The 13,404-nt window shown below is 46.4% G+C and overlaps 1 protein-coding gene and 1 non-coding gene across 2 annotated transcripts in view; one reads left to right on the forward strand and one right to left on the reverse strand.

The window, feature by feature from the left end:
- The window catches only part of LOC105295454, a 47,312-nt gene that overhangs the window by 6,303 nt on the left and 27,605 nt on the right, over positions 1-13,404 (reverse strand). Inside the window, exon 5 of the mRNA XM_023533603.1 lies at positions 5,504-5,599. Coding sequence (XP_023389371.1) covers positions 5,504-5,599 — 96 coding nt within the window. The remainder of the gene's footprint in view (positions 1-5,503; positions 5,600-13,404) is intronic.
- LOC111743024 lies at positions 1,064-1,182 on the forward strand. Its single transcript, XR_002781562.1, has one exon. It is a non-coding gene; the product is annotated as a 5S ribosomal RNA (ribosomal RNA).

Genomic DNA, 13,404 nt, shown 5'->3' on the forward strand with positions numbered 1-13,404 from the left:
CACCTTCTCTGAGTGACAGGATGGAGCCACCGCGCCTTCTAAACAGTGACGACGTCACTGCACTCAGGCGGAACTCCAGACGTCTCCCCCATGGCACTCTGCCGGGAATGGGCATGTGACTGCCCAAAATAAATACTTTGATGGAATGGTTTCTGGTAATATTAAAAAAGATACCCATCTGATGTAAAACACTAGAAGACTTGTCAAAAAAAAAAAAAAGAAAGATGCAAAAGTTTAAAAAATTTACATGCCTTCTTTTTCTCTGCAAAGAATAACAGGATTTAGTTCTATCGCAGTCAAACCTGACTGTAGTTAAACATGATTAGAGAACGAAGGAGAAAATCAAACCGCCTTCTTCGCTACTGCAATATCTCGCTGCTTAACTCTAATGATGTTTGTCTATTCACGCTCCGAAGCAGCTACGAGCACCTATAGGTAAAAGGTCCGCTCGCCGCCAGGGGATAAGTTAAATGACGATAGAGGCAAACCACTGACTGCCCACACCGCCGTCTCTAAGTACACCAGTCTCTTTCCTCCATAAACCAAAATCCCCTGAAGCCAAATAAACCCCACACACCTAATGCTGAATGAATCCGCAGCGAGATGCCATGAAAAAGGCCATCGGTTTCTCAGCCACCCATTCATTCATTCACTTTACTCCCTCCTTCAGAAAACAAGTGTTTGATAAGCACCTTCAGTGCACCAGATGCTGGAGGTGCAGCCGTGCACGAGTGTCATGAAATTTACATTGCGCCAGCGAGATGGATGATCCATGAATCAATGGGTGAGTATACCTGTGCCAGATGCTGCTGGGCGCCGAGCAGTAGAACGAAGCGGGTCGAGGGAGAGGGAGTGCCAGGATATGAGTAAGAGAGAGAGACGGCAGACGGGTCAAAGGTGTGCCAAATGCACCGAGTGCCTGGCAGAATGAAACAGAGCAGTGCGGAGAAGCCGTGCCAGGAGGTGGGAGAGAACTGGCCACACCCAGAAGGTGACCTTTACACAGAGAACGTGAGTCAGGGAGCAAGCCATGTGGAGGTCGGGGCTGAGCATGCTCCAGGAAGTCTGCGGCCACGCCACCCTGAGCACGCCCGGTCCCGTCTGATCTCGGAAGCTAAGCGGGGTCGGGCCTGGTTAGTACTTGGATGGGAGACCGCCTAGGAAGACCAGGTGCTGTAGGCGTAAAAAATGAATAAATAAGGGATTGGTCCTTGCAATCTGTGAGGTCGACCAAGGGTTGCCTCGCCTAAAAAAAAAAAAAGAAAGAGAGAGAGAGAGAGAGAGAGGGAGAGAGAGAGAGAGAGAGAGAATGCTCCAGGAAGAGAGAAAAGTCAGTCCGACAGCCCTTGGGCAGAAGTGTGACTGGCATGTTGGACGTGACTGGGGCAGGTGGGTGAGGAGGAAAGGGACAGGAACAGACAGGTAGCAGGAGGGCAGATCCAGCAGGGCTTTGTAGGGTGTCATGGGGGCAGTGGAGGGCTTTAGGCAGAGAAGCGCCCTGATTTTAAATGCACATATTCTGGCTCCGGGGTGAAAGCCTGTGGTGGGCCGGGGGGTTGGGATGAGCAGGCAGGAAGGGATGGTGGCTCAGACGGGTGACGCCACACGCAGGCTGAAGCGCGGTCTAGCTTTACCTGAAGGTAAAGCCAACAGGATTTGACGATGATCTGATGATGGAGTCAATGTGGGGTTTGAGACCTAACGCCACCAAGGTTTTTGACCAGGACACGAACCAGGGGGACAGAGCCGCCTGAGGAGGAGCAGGAGTTGCAGGGAGGGGAGATCAGGGACCGGGGGGGGCGGGGGGAAGGGAATGGGCAGCTGACACACGAGTCGCAAAGCGCCAATCCTGACCCCGCTACTCACAACCGTGGAAGGCCAGGGAGCCACCTCACTCCCCCACCAGAAATGATCATCTGTGAGGCGGGGATACTAATGCCACTGCACAGGTTAAACGGAGGGCGATACGACAGACACCCTGAGCAGCATCTGAGACAGCAGGTGCTTAACAAAGCCTTCCCTGATAAACGCTGGAGCTGCTACGAAACGCAAGGCACTCAAAAGGATACAGTGATGCACTGCAGTCTCGAAGAAGCTCTCTCCCTAACGCGGCAGACCGACAGGTATGTGAATGACTACAGAAACAGAGCAAGGGCCCAATGAGCTCTCTGAAGAAAGGCGCAGACAGATGAGAGAGAAGCTCAATCTGAGAAAATGAGGGGAGAACACGTCAGCTAGGAGGCGTCTCGCCTGGGGATCGGAGCAGGGAGGTCGGGAGGGGTGGTCCGAGCGGAGAGAACAGGGCGGGCAGGCGTGAAAGCGGTTACGTCCGGCTGAGGAAGAGAGAACGGAGAAACAGGGCTGAGAGGCCGGGCAGGGCGACTCCGTGGAGGACAGATTTTAGGGTCTTAAGCAAACACAGCAGATTCTGGTAAATATCATGATACCACACCGCTCTGGGGCAAGGCTGGTGGGGGAGGGGGACAGACAAACGAAGCCATGTGACAGACCCACGCCTGTTTCCTCTGGGCCACTTAAACGACCTTGGCAGCGGCTGAACAGAACGTGTCCTCTAACCGAATGTAGGTCAAGGCGCCGGGGACCTCCCACGGGATGAAACAGGATAAGTGGGACACTGGGGTTTAGCGGCTGAATAATTTACATCGTCCCTACTTACGACATTGTTACTGGACTCAATGGGGCAGGAGGACGGGGGAGCAGCCAGGCCACATGTCACAGAGCACAGAGAGAGGCCTAAGCAAGGCTTTCTAAAAGGGGTGACCGTGGCAAGCACACCCGGGGCTTTTAGACCAAATGGCCTGTCCCTTCTTGTGCTTGACAGGACTGTCACCTACAAAAGCACTGGCCACTTTTATTCATTCGACGAATATTTACTTAAGCTCTGGGTACATGCAATGCAAAGGATTTGTGTACAGAAGATAGCGAAAGAGAATTGCATGGAAATATGTTCTCAAGTGCCTTATAAGCCGCTGATGTTTTGCTGTAATGTAAAATATTTGTTTACATTTACATTAGACTTTCATTTAATGAATGACAGACACTGGGATATAAAAATAAGTGGTTACTAGACTCAGTGTGGTGATCGCATTGTAAGGTGTGTAAATGTTGAATAACTATATTGTATTATATTATGCTAAAGTTCAATGAAAAACGATGGGGGAAAAAAAAGCACTTGGCACTGAACAAAGGTACAAAATATGCTCGATACACCTTAGCTTAATGAACACACGGGAGTAACCGGGAAGGAAGCATCAGCCGAGTGTCTTAACAATACCTGGTTAGCTTTAAATACGTTCTTGATTTGAGCGGAAAATTGTGTCACATACACCTTTTTTGGTGGATGCATTAAGCTATCCCTCTGGCACCACAAAAGTCAACATATACTGATCAGAACTCATTATCTTCGTGCCCAAAAGCCTGTTCTTGCTTCTTCCATCTACAAGTCGCTAATCGACACGGGAGGCAGGCATTCTGCCTCAAGGTCGCTGAGGAGTAGAGAGAGGCTTCCCCACCGATCGATAATCCCACCATCTCATTCAATCCATCTTCTTCTCACATGCATGGACCTCTTTCTTTACGCTGGCTTCCTTGATTTGTCCATTCCTGTGTCATTTCCATCATATTTAAATGACTGCCGCTTTACAAAGGTCTGTTTTTATATTGAATTTGCTTCTCTCGAGCACTTCGAGTTGTCTAATTTCCCTCAAAACCCCAACTTGAACTGCATTACACCTGCAGATTAACTTGAGAGGAATCCTCATCTTTACAACAGTGAGTTTTACTATCTGAGTAAACGAGATATTTTTCCAGTTAGTCTTCTTTTATATCCTACGGTAGTTTTATAGTCTTTTACGGAGGTCCTATACATTTCTTTTTACGTGTATTCCTAGGTATTTCACAGTTTTTATTGCTTTTGAAACTAGGATCCTTTTTCTATTATATTTTCTAATAGATTATTGTTGACGTAAAGGAAAGCTGTTTAATTGTTTCATACTCATCTTTATATTTTCGGAAAGCTAACCACCTCAGTAGCTTTTTGACCTTTCTACAAAAACAAATTTCTGTTACCAGGCAAGTCTCCTTCAGCTAATTAATATTTTAAATGCATCCTGATCCTAACCACACACACACACACACAGATTTTTCCACTAAGACTGCCCCATGAAAAAGAGCTCCCAGGTGATCCCTAGGGAGGGACCTGCCTTCGCTCCCTGGGCTTCGGCTTGCAGGCAAGAGGGCCACTGACCGCCTAGCACGAAGGCTGGGTGGCTCTACTCATTCTCCCTTCTCAAATACTGCTAATTGTCTATCTAGTTTTCTTAGTGTGTTTAATCAGTTTTGTTTCGGCTTGATTTCGTTTGTTCCTTTGAGTGCAACCTCCTTTCATCCAAGTCTATTTTTAAAATCTGTTTAATAAAAGTAAAATTCGTTTTAATCTCGTTGAGGAGAAAAAGGAATTCCAGAAAGAAATCTGAAATTCTCTTGTTTCGCAGCAGTGACTTTTCTCTAAGCCAACACCCCTTTGGTCCATCTTTACTCTTGCACGATTTTTTTTTTATAAGTGCCATTATTTGTTTTCATTTTTTCCACTTTAGCTATCCTTAAATTGGACTCACTGGTCATTATTTATCCTGTCCAGCGGACTCGGGGCTGACTGACATAAAAGCGGCGTCTGTGTCTTGTTCAACAGAGAAATCTGCCAGGCTTGGTTGGCATAAAGAATATGGAGGTTTATCTTCCATGTCCCCACTTGGCACCAGGTGGTTAGCAGATGTCCCTTGACAAAGATGGCGAGCAAGTTAGTCCTTAAGGACTTGGTCCACACTCATCTCATAGCAGGCCTTCGATCAGCTCTGTGACAGGCAGAGCATCACGGAGGGATTAAATCCCCTTTGAAGGAACAGAAGCCAGAGTATTTCCACTAGTCAGCTGAACAGTAAATCTAAGAATGTAGAACATTCCATGTAAGTGAAATATAGGCTCAAGTGTCCGCTCTAGGAATTCAGACTGATAAAGCTACTCCAAGGACCTCTGGGTCACAGAAAGTCCCATGCGGAGCTAGGAAGCAAGAACAGGTGACCAGGTCTTACAGAGAAGCTGGTGAATGACTGTACAAAAGGGACTCTGGAAAACAAAGAAAGGAAGAAGAGGCAGCGAGGACGCAGGCTCAGGGGAGGCTGATGTGGAAGACTGCAGAAATCAAAACTAGAAAATGCTTTCAATATCGGAATGCGGTATCACAAATTTAATTACTGTGTATTGAGAAATTTTAAAAGTCACCATAAAAGATTATTTTTGTGGCTCATATAACACTATAAGAGACTACTTTACAAGAAGAAACATTCTAAAATCATAAGTAATTTTCAACTAAAATGTTTACTAATAGTTTTAATTTGAACTACTAAATGCAACTCTATTTAGTCCTTTAACCAACATGTTAGAATAGAAAAAACAGGCTCCTAAATCAAAGTTTTCATCTTACCCTGAAAAGTCAGCAGAATATTGTCCATAATCAAAGATATAGACTCTAGTAATTTGGCACACTATGAGGTATCCCAAAGCGAACACAAAACAGTACCTGGAAAACAAAACCAAGCTGGATTAGTGAAATGAAAGATTCCCTTTGTTAAAGAATACATTTTAAAGTAACTTATTATTTGATAAGATTCAAAAATTAAATATTACTAGTTCTATTCCATAAACAGCTTTCTTTAATAAATTACAAAAACTTTTTATTAGTTTCTGCTTCAGTTTACTTGAATTTTGTACCATCTGTAACGGTAAATGATTTCGATTCCTTCCTTCGTTCATTATTGTCTTTTAAACGACCTCCATACATATATCTGAAAGTCATGCTCATAAGCATAAAACTGTGAGTGTTGGTATCTGTTCTATTCATTCCTCCTTCTTCCTCAAAAACAAAATTTAGCACAAAAATATTTGGCTAAAATATAAATTAAACAAATTCTTAACAAGATTTTTTAAACTTGTCTGCAATAGTTTAACAAGCATACGCCCTGAGTGTGAATCACGTAGCATTTGTTCACACTTCATAGGCACAGACATTTAATGATTTTTCACAATCTTAAAATGCTTGGGAGAGAGTTACAATAATTAAAATCATAGTATGGGGGAAAAATTTACATATTAACAGAAGAGAACAGAAACCCAGAAACAGATTCTAGAATATATAACACTGCAGAAAATGAAAGCTGCAGTGCAAAGCAGCAGGAAGGAATGGGTTCTCACCTGCTCAGTGAGCAATGCGGGCGGGGGAAAGGGTGCTACATACACCTTCATCTACACGATTCTAGACAGAGTCAAGGAATATACACATAACAGAAAACCAAAGCACATACAAGCTGTGGATAAGCAATCAAATGTTCTCAAGCTGGGGAAAAAAATCTTTCTAAAGAAACCTTTCTAAACATACATATAGATACGTGTGTGTGTCATAAGAAATCAATAGGAAAAAAAACCCAATATATTTTGAAGAGGAATTTTCACTCTAAAGGCTAACCTTATAATCAGCTCTTTGTGCAGAACAAAGCAGTTCTGTAGATGTGTTTGCCGTATAGGCCAAAAGGCAGAGTGACCTCAAAATTCACTAAAGACTCATCCTCCCTTTTGCTTGTTCTGTCCAAAGGACAAATATAACTGACTGCAACCCATAGCAACTCTCCCGCTCTGTAACTGCCTGAGAACAAATTAACCAATCGGCCCATGCCGACTGGCCAGATGAAACTGCGCAGATAAGCCCTATAAAAGCACAGTTGCATCTGAGCTCGGGGCCCAGATCTGCAGAGCACCAGTTCTTCTGGGACCGCCCGCGTCGTAATGAATCTGAGTGAACCTGAGTGCTTCAACTCTCCGAGTGCTGCTGGGTTTCTCCCCCGGTCTGACTTTCGCAACATTTCTGCAACATTTTGACTAAATTAAAATCTTAAACTTTCTCATGTAGGCAACTCGGGTGATTTTATGGAGTTCTTTCAAACTTTACACAAATAGTTAATTCTGATCTACCTGAATTATTCTTGAGCAAAGAAAAATGAAAGAAAGCTTCCTAATTTAAATGATTTACAAAGTTAATAGATTTCTTGATACCTATATTTGATAAAATAGCACATATGCATATGCACACAAAGTAATGACAAAACGAACTTAAAATAATTTCTAAAAATCACATGGCAGATTGCATTTTCCAAAGACGGCTGTAACAACATCTCCCGGGTCATGTGCCCTCTACAACCTGACCACCTGCTCACATATCAAGAGGCAGGATCTGTTTCTCTCCACACTTTGAATCTGGGTTGGCCCTCCAACTGCACTAAGCAGTAATTTACGGCAGAAGTAATACTTTGCTATTTCCAGGCGTGGACCCTATTAGCCTGGCAGCTTCTACTTCCTGCTTTTTGGAAGCTGGCTGTCAGGAAAGAAGTGTTACTGTCCCGAGGCCACCACACGCGGAGACTCTGGAGAATGAGATGCAGGGGGAGGAGAGAGTGAGACAGAGAGGCGCCAAGCGGTGCCAGGTCCTAAGGTGCGTGAGTGAAGAAGCTGATGTCATATGAAAAAAAGATGTCTGCCCAGCCGAACCTTTCCCTGAATTCCTGTCCCACGAAATCATAAGCAAAAGAATATACCACTTTGTTTTAGGCCACTACGTTTTGATGTAGTGACATGATCAGAGCAGAAATCGGTAAGTGAAAATAGGGTGTTTCCAAAACAAAACCCTAAATCGCAGCACTGGTTTTCGGGCGGGGGAGCAGGTGGGAGCAGGAACGGTCCTGGGGAGATGGTGAGCGAGGACCGGAGGGGCGGTGGGCAAACCGGAACTGGAGACCAGGGAAAAGGTAGCCCGCGCCACACACCGGCAGAAGCTGGGCAACGCCGTCGCTTGTCTTAATGTGGAAAAAGGAAAACATACCTAATAAAAGCCACAACTGGTTTCTTTCGGATGCACATGACAAGCTATGGACAGGAAGAGATGAACGATAAAAGAAAAATGTCCAGGTTCGAGGCAGAACTTAGGTAAACAGAAAGGGTTCAGGATAGATTTTCTGGTCAGCAAAATACTCAGAGTCAGGGTAACGATGGAGTCAAGGGCGCTCTGGTGACACCTCAGAGAGATGAAGGGCACACCTCTGTAAGACCTCCCAGATTTAAGAAAGAGTTTCTAAGAACGTTAAGGGCATGCCTCTTAGACTCTGTCTGCTAGACGGGTTTTTAAGAACTGTCTCCAGAGATCGCTGTCCCCAAAACAGGCTTCCCTTTCGCACTTGTGGAACTGTATATCGAGAGCTGGCACATAACTCTCCTCTCCCTGGATCTGGGTGGGACTTAATAAATTGGTTTGCAAAGAGCGTACAATGGAAATGGCTTCCTGAAACTTCGAGGCGAGGTCATAAGAAGGCTTGCAGCCTCCTCCTGGGTTTCTTGGATGGCTTGTCCTGGGCACGTTCTCTCTGAGCCCGGCCATCATGTGTGAGCCGCCTGAGCCCACGTACAAAGGCGACGTTCAAGTGCTCTGGTCTCCGGCCAACAGCCTACATCGACCACCCGCTGTAGAGGAAAACCCTCATGGACTGTCAAGCAAACTTTCAAATGGCTGCAGTCTCAACTACATCAGACCCTAGGCAAAAGCTGGCCAGCTGGCCAGTCAACATACAGAACCATGAAAAGTAATAATAAATGTTTGTTAACCCACTAAGTTTGGGGTGGTGTGTCATGCTGCAATAGACAAGCGAAATAATTCCTTAATAAAAGTTTAGCACACTAAAACTCATAGTTGACCTCGGTCTAGTGGAGTTTACTTGATAAATGCAAGTATGATTCAACATAGGAAGACGAGTAATATATATCATCAATGTGTTGAGTCAAAAGAAAAAACAGTTATAGTAGATACATAAAAAGGCAGTTAATAAAACTCAATAATGTTTCCACATAACGAAACTCTTAGTAAACTAAGTGAAAAGGATGCTTCCTTAATGTTAAAAAAAAATCTATCAAAACATTCAGTACTTTTCGGCCTTGAAACATCAATAATTCCTGGGGGAAGACATGTGAAAATTTTTGAAGTGTTAGTATGGATTAACTTACTTTTAGATGTCTTTTGAAAATTCAAATAACATCAAAGTCCACGCTCCTCAAATTAACCTCTCAATTCATCATGATAATCCCAGTCAAATCCTAACAACGCTTTTAGTGGAACTAGACTGGCTGATTGTCAAGGTCTTCTGGAAAACTAAACATATAATAAGGAAGACTTGCCCTATCCTAGCAGATAAAATATGCCACGGTGATTTATAATGCAGTGTGCTTTCAAAAATACACCAAATGATTAACCAGAGGAGAAAGTTCAAAAAGACCCACTGTACAACTGCAATTACTGGAAGCCGACATGCAAAATTAATGGGAGGAGGATGAACGAGGTGAACGAGGATAAAAGTTAGCTTTCTTTTCAGAAACAAAAAGGTTCCCTGTTCACACTACATGCAAAAGTACAAAAATACAGTCTGATTATGAAAAGATCACCTAAGCTGTTTGTTTCTCTTTGATGCTTTCCTACATCTGTTCTACAGACTGGCTAATATCGACTGATCCATCTTAAGCTCACTAATTCTTTCTTTGGCCATCACAAACCGCTATGTAGCACATCTAGTAAACTTTTCATTTTGGTTATTTTGAATTAACTCAAGGACTTTCATTTGGTTCTTTTTCCGATTTCTTTGTTGATATTCCCTGTTTGTTGAGTCATAGTCATAGCATCTTCTTTTAATTCTTTGAACATATTTATAAAAGCTGCTTTGAAGTCTTTGGTAAATTCAACACCTGGATCCATTTAGAGACAGTTTCAACTGACTGTTTCCCCCCTCACCCCGCCATTTCTCCACAAAAAAAGCTCTAGGGGGTCACTCTGTATCTGCATAGCTCAGTGTTCAGCCAGTGATTAGTTGGAGCTTATGCTCAATAACCTCAGCCAGGAAGGCTTCTGCTTTCTGGTTTGAGAGCTCAGCTGGTGGTCCACCAGTTTTCAGGCCGGCCCCAGCCCTACTCCCCCCCAGGCCCTCCCTGGGCTTCCCCTGGGCATGGAGGCAGCCTCCCGTGGGCCAGGGCTGCACAGATATCTTCTTTAGGGCTCTCCTGTTTCCTTCCTGTTCGATGTACGGCCACGTCCTCGGGATAGGAGAGCTGGAGGCATTGTTAGCTACTTACTGCACAGGTTTGCTGCCGTCCGCTCCAAATCAAGTCAACGGCCTCTGGTGTCCCACGCTGTTTCCATGGCCAGCCCTACACTAGGAGGCTTGCTTCGCCAAGGAACGAGGAATGCAGGTGACCCCAGGCGAACATACCGCCGATTCCCACTGTTCTTACTCAAAGGCCAGCAGCTTTTCATGAATAAACGCTTCTCAAATTGTCGTTTTGCTTTGGGTCAATTTCCAGAGCCCTAAAATGGTTCTGACAAGTTCGTCCAGTTTTACGGCTGTAAAAGGACGTTCTATCAATCAAAACGGTTTTTTGTTGGGTTTTTGGTTTTTTTTTTGCGAGCTAGTGTGGAAACAGTATTTCCGTGGTAGGTAAAGTCCCAGCACAGATCCAGAAAGTCAGAAACGTCTCCACGTCTAGTGAAGTCTCGGTGGCCGGAAGGGGTTGCCAGGCATCACCGGGGAGAGAGAACGGAGTTGTCACCGGGAAGTCACCTGCTACGCTAACAGAAGAATTTGAAACCACCTCTAAACACCACCTTCTTTACCAGCAAAAGACAGCCATGCTGTCTTCAGGCAAGATTCGGAGGTGTCTCTTTTGTCCCCAGTCACTTTGGAATGCCACCGTCCTCTGTAACCACCTGAGGCTTCTCCCTGGACACGGAGACGCCAGAACACACTCCTAACTCCTTCCTAGAGGCTTCCAGGTCACCTTACGTCCCTCAATAAAATGCCGCTCTCCCGGAGCAGCCGGGGCTCGTGGGTCATCTCTGCCACTTCTCCGGCCAGGCGTTGTCTCGGCTGGAACGGGGGAGCTCGCGGAGTTCTAACGCAAGTCGTGAGGGATGCTGTTGTTCCTTTACAAAGCCTTATTCACGAGTAAAAGGAAAGGAGCTTAGCTGTACTCACTCGACCAGATACAAACAGTGACACAGACCCATGAAGTCACTCGCTTCTTTCCTGTTCTCACTCTGTTTATAGATTACAGAAACGAACCAAACCACCCAGCTATTGTTTAGCCTTTTTACAAAAGCCAACTTCTGCTCCCACACCTGGCTCAGTGACACAACGAAGTCACTTAATTGTTCTTTACAAAGGGAATTTCTGAAAGCAATGCGAATATACGTTAAAATTTTGGGTCTGGGCTGTTGGTATTAAGCAGGATTGTTTTATCATTCAAAATATAGACTTTTATGCTTTATATCAAGATTAAGACCTTTGGATTCTGGTTCAAAACACCATCTGATTAATGGTCCCTGATTCGGCCTTTCCTAGAAAGTCAGCAAATACACAGAAACAAAAATTTAAAACTTTCAGTAACACCAAAAACTACATCTGGCAACGTAATGACAAAATTCTGGACAACTGAGACACACGAATATCTGCCAAAAACAAAAAGAAAAAAAGAAAAACGCATCCAGATTTTAGCCCCTTCCAGTTGCTACTAAAACCAGGACTCTGAAGAAAAAATGTTTGGGAAAAGCTTCACTTCACCTCTAGCGTTCCCCAATTCAAAGACCTCGGGCCACCACCAACCCTGGACGAGAAGCCTGTCACCCTCTCTTCTTCAGGGGCTGCATTTTAATAAGGGTCCTGATCACCCTCCCACCCTCACAGAAGGTCACTCGTCTCTCTTCCATTATACTTCAGGGTGAAAAAAATATTTAGGTGGAAAGCAGAAAAAGAAAATAGAGTGATTCAGTTAATTCTGCAAAGGTCTTAAAAGCAAGGGCAGCAAGAAAGACTGTGAATTACAGTTTTCCATAATCCTTACTTCAGCTTACGATACGAAAGATCCAAGAAGCGGGACCAGGAAGAAGCCCCCACCAGAGGTGAGCAGAGCCGAGCGGGTCGGGGTCTCTCAGAAACCGGGACCTGGGACAACGGGCGCTCTCCAGTCTGCCCGTTGGCGTGGGCTTCGGGACGCGCGTGGGCAGCTCGTGGGCACAGTCGATTCAGCTGTGTTCAAGCGCGCATTCTAATCCTTTATGTCTGGTGCCACCTGAGAGCACAAACTTGCAAGGAACTCAGTCCCCAGCCGCTCGGGCTCAGAGTCCAGTGCGGGCGGCAAAGCGGACAGGCTGACCCCAGCGCAGCTCCCACCAGCTCCAGCCTGGGGCTCCGCGTGCCCCATTTTAACACGCTGGAAATCGAGAATCCTCTCGCAGCTGCTGACACGTGATCCCCGTTCGTGGGGCAGAGGACGGCGGCACGGCTTAGCCGGTGGTCTCTCAGACGAGCGAAGTGCGCTGTGTTATCTCACATCGCGTTCACTGCGCACCTGCGGGGCAGGCATCGCCATTACTCCTAACTGACAAACGAGGAAACTGAAGGTAGGGAGGACAATAACCCGGACAGTGTGGCAAAGCTACTAAGCAGCTGAGCGACAGCGGAAGGCGGTGGGGCTCCAGGTCAGGCCCTCGTGCTGGTGGCCCCGCGCCCGTGAACAAACGTGGACGGACAGTGTAAGGTCAGGAGCACAGGAGCTGTACAGGTGAGAGTGACACCAGGACGGGGGGAAGGGGAACGGGCTTCAGCCCAGAGGTCACAGATAAGCAGGGCTCCGAGAAACCAGCAGGGTCCAGGCTGGGGCGCGGGCTCCCGGCGAGTCCAGAGGAACCGAGCGCGCGCAGTGGAGTGTGTGTGCACAGCTACGAGTGGCCGCTGTGGCGGCGACGATTTCGGTCCAGGAGCCGGCGCTGCGTCCGCCAGTGGAGAGGAAGGCGGGGCGAAGGCCTGAGGCACGGCTGGGCCGGTGTTCAAAAAGATCGTTTGGGCAGCGGGGTGCGGGACAGACCATGGGGCAGCACAACCAGCTGGCAGACGGACACGGGCATCCAGGGACGAGGCGGTGAACAGGGCGAGCACCGCAGAGCAGCAGGGGACCCGACGCATCAGGAGGGGTGCGTTAATACCAGCTGACCCGGGCCTACCGCGTGCCAGGCGCTGCCTCCAGTGCCTGACAAACGTCCGACCCTCAGAGCGGCCCCCGCGGAAACTGAAGCACGGACAGCGCTAGGTGGTGGCCGGATGTGGAGGGGACAGGGAGGAAGACGGGAGGTTGATTTCACTATCCGGCTTGGCTGCTCACAAGGGAACTTAAGTAAGAAAGGAGAGATCTGAGGCCCAGGATGCATCTGGTTTTAGACATGTGGGCAAAGGTGGCAATGAACAGGAC

The sequence above is a fragment of the Pteropus vampyrus genome, unplaced genomic scaffold (genome assembly GCF_000151845.1).
Source record: "Pteropus vampyrus isolate Shadow unplaced genomic scaffold, Pvam_2.0 Scaffold105, whole genome shotgun sequence".
Classification (NCBI taxonomy): domain Eukaryota; kingdom Metazoa; phylum Chordata; class Mammalia; order Chiroptera; family Pteropodidae; genus Pteropus; species Pteropus vampyrus.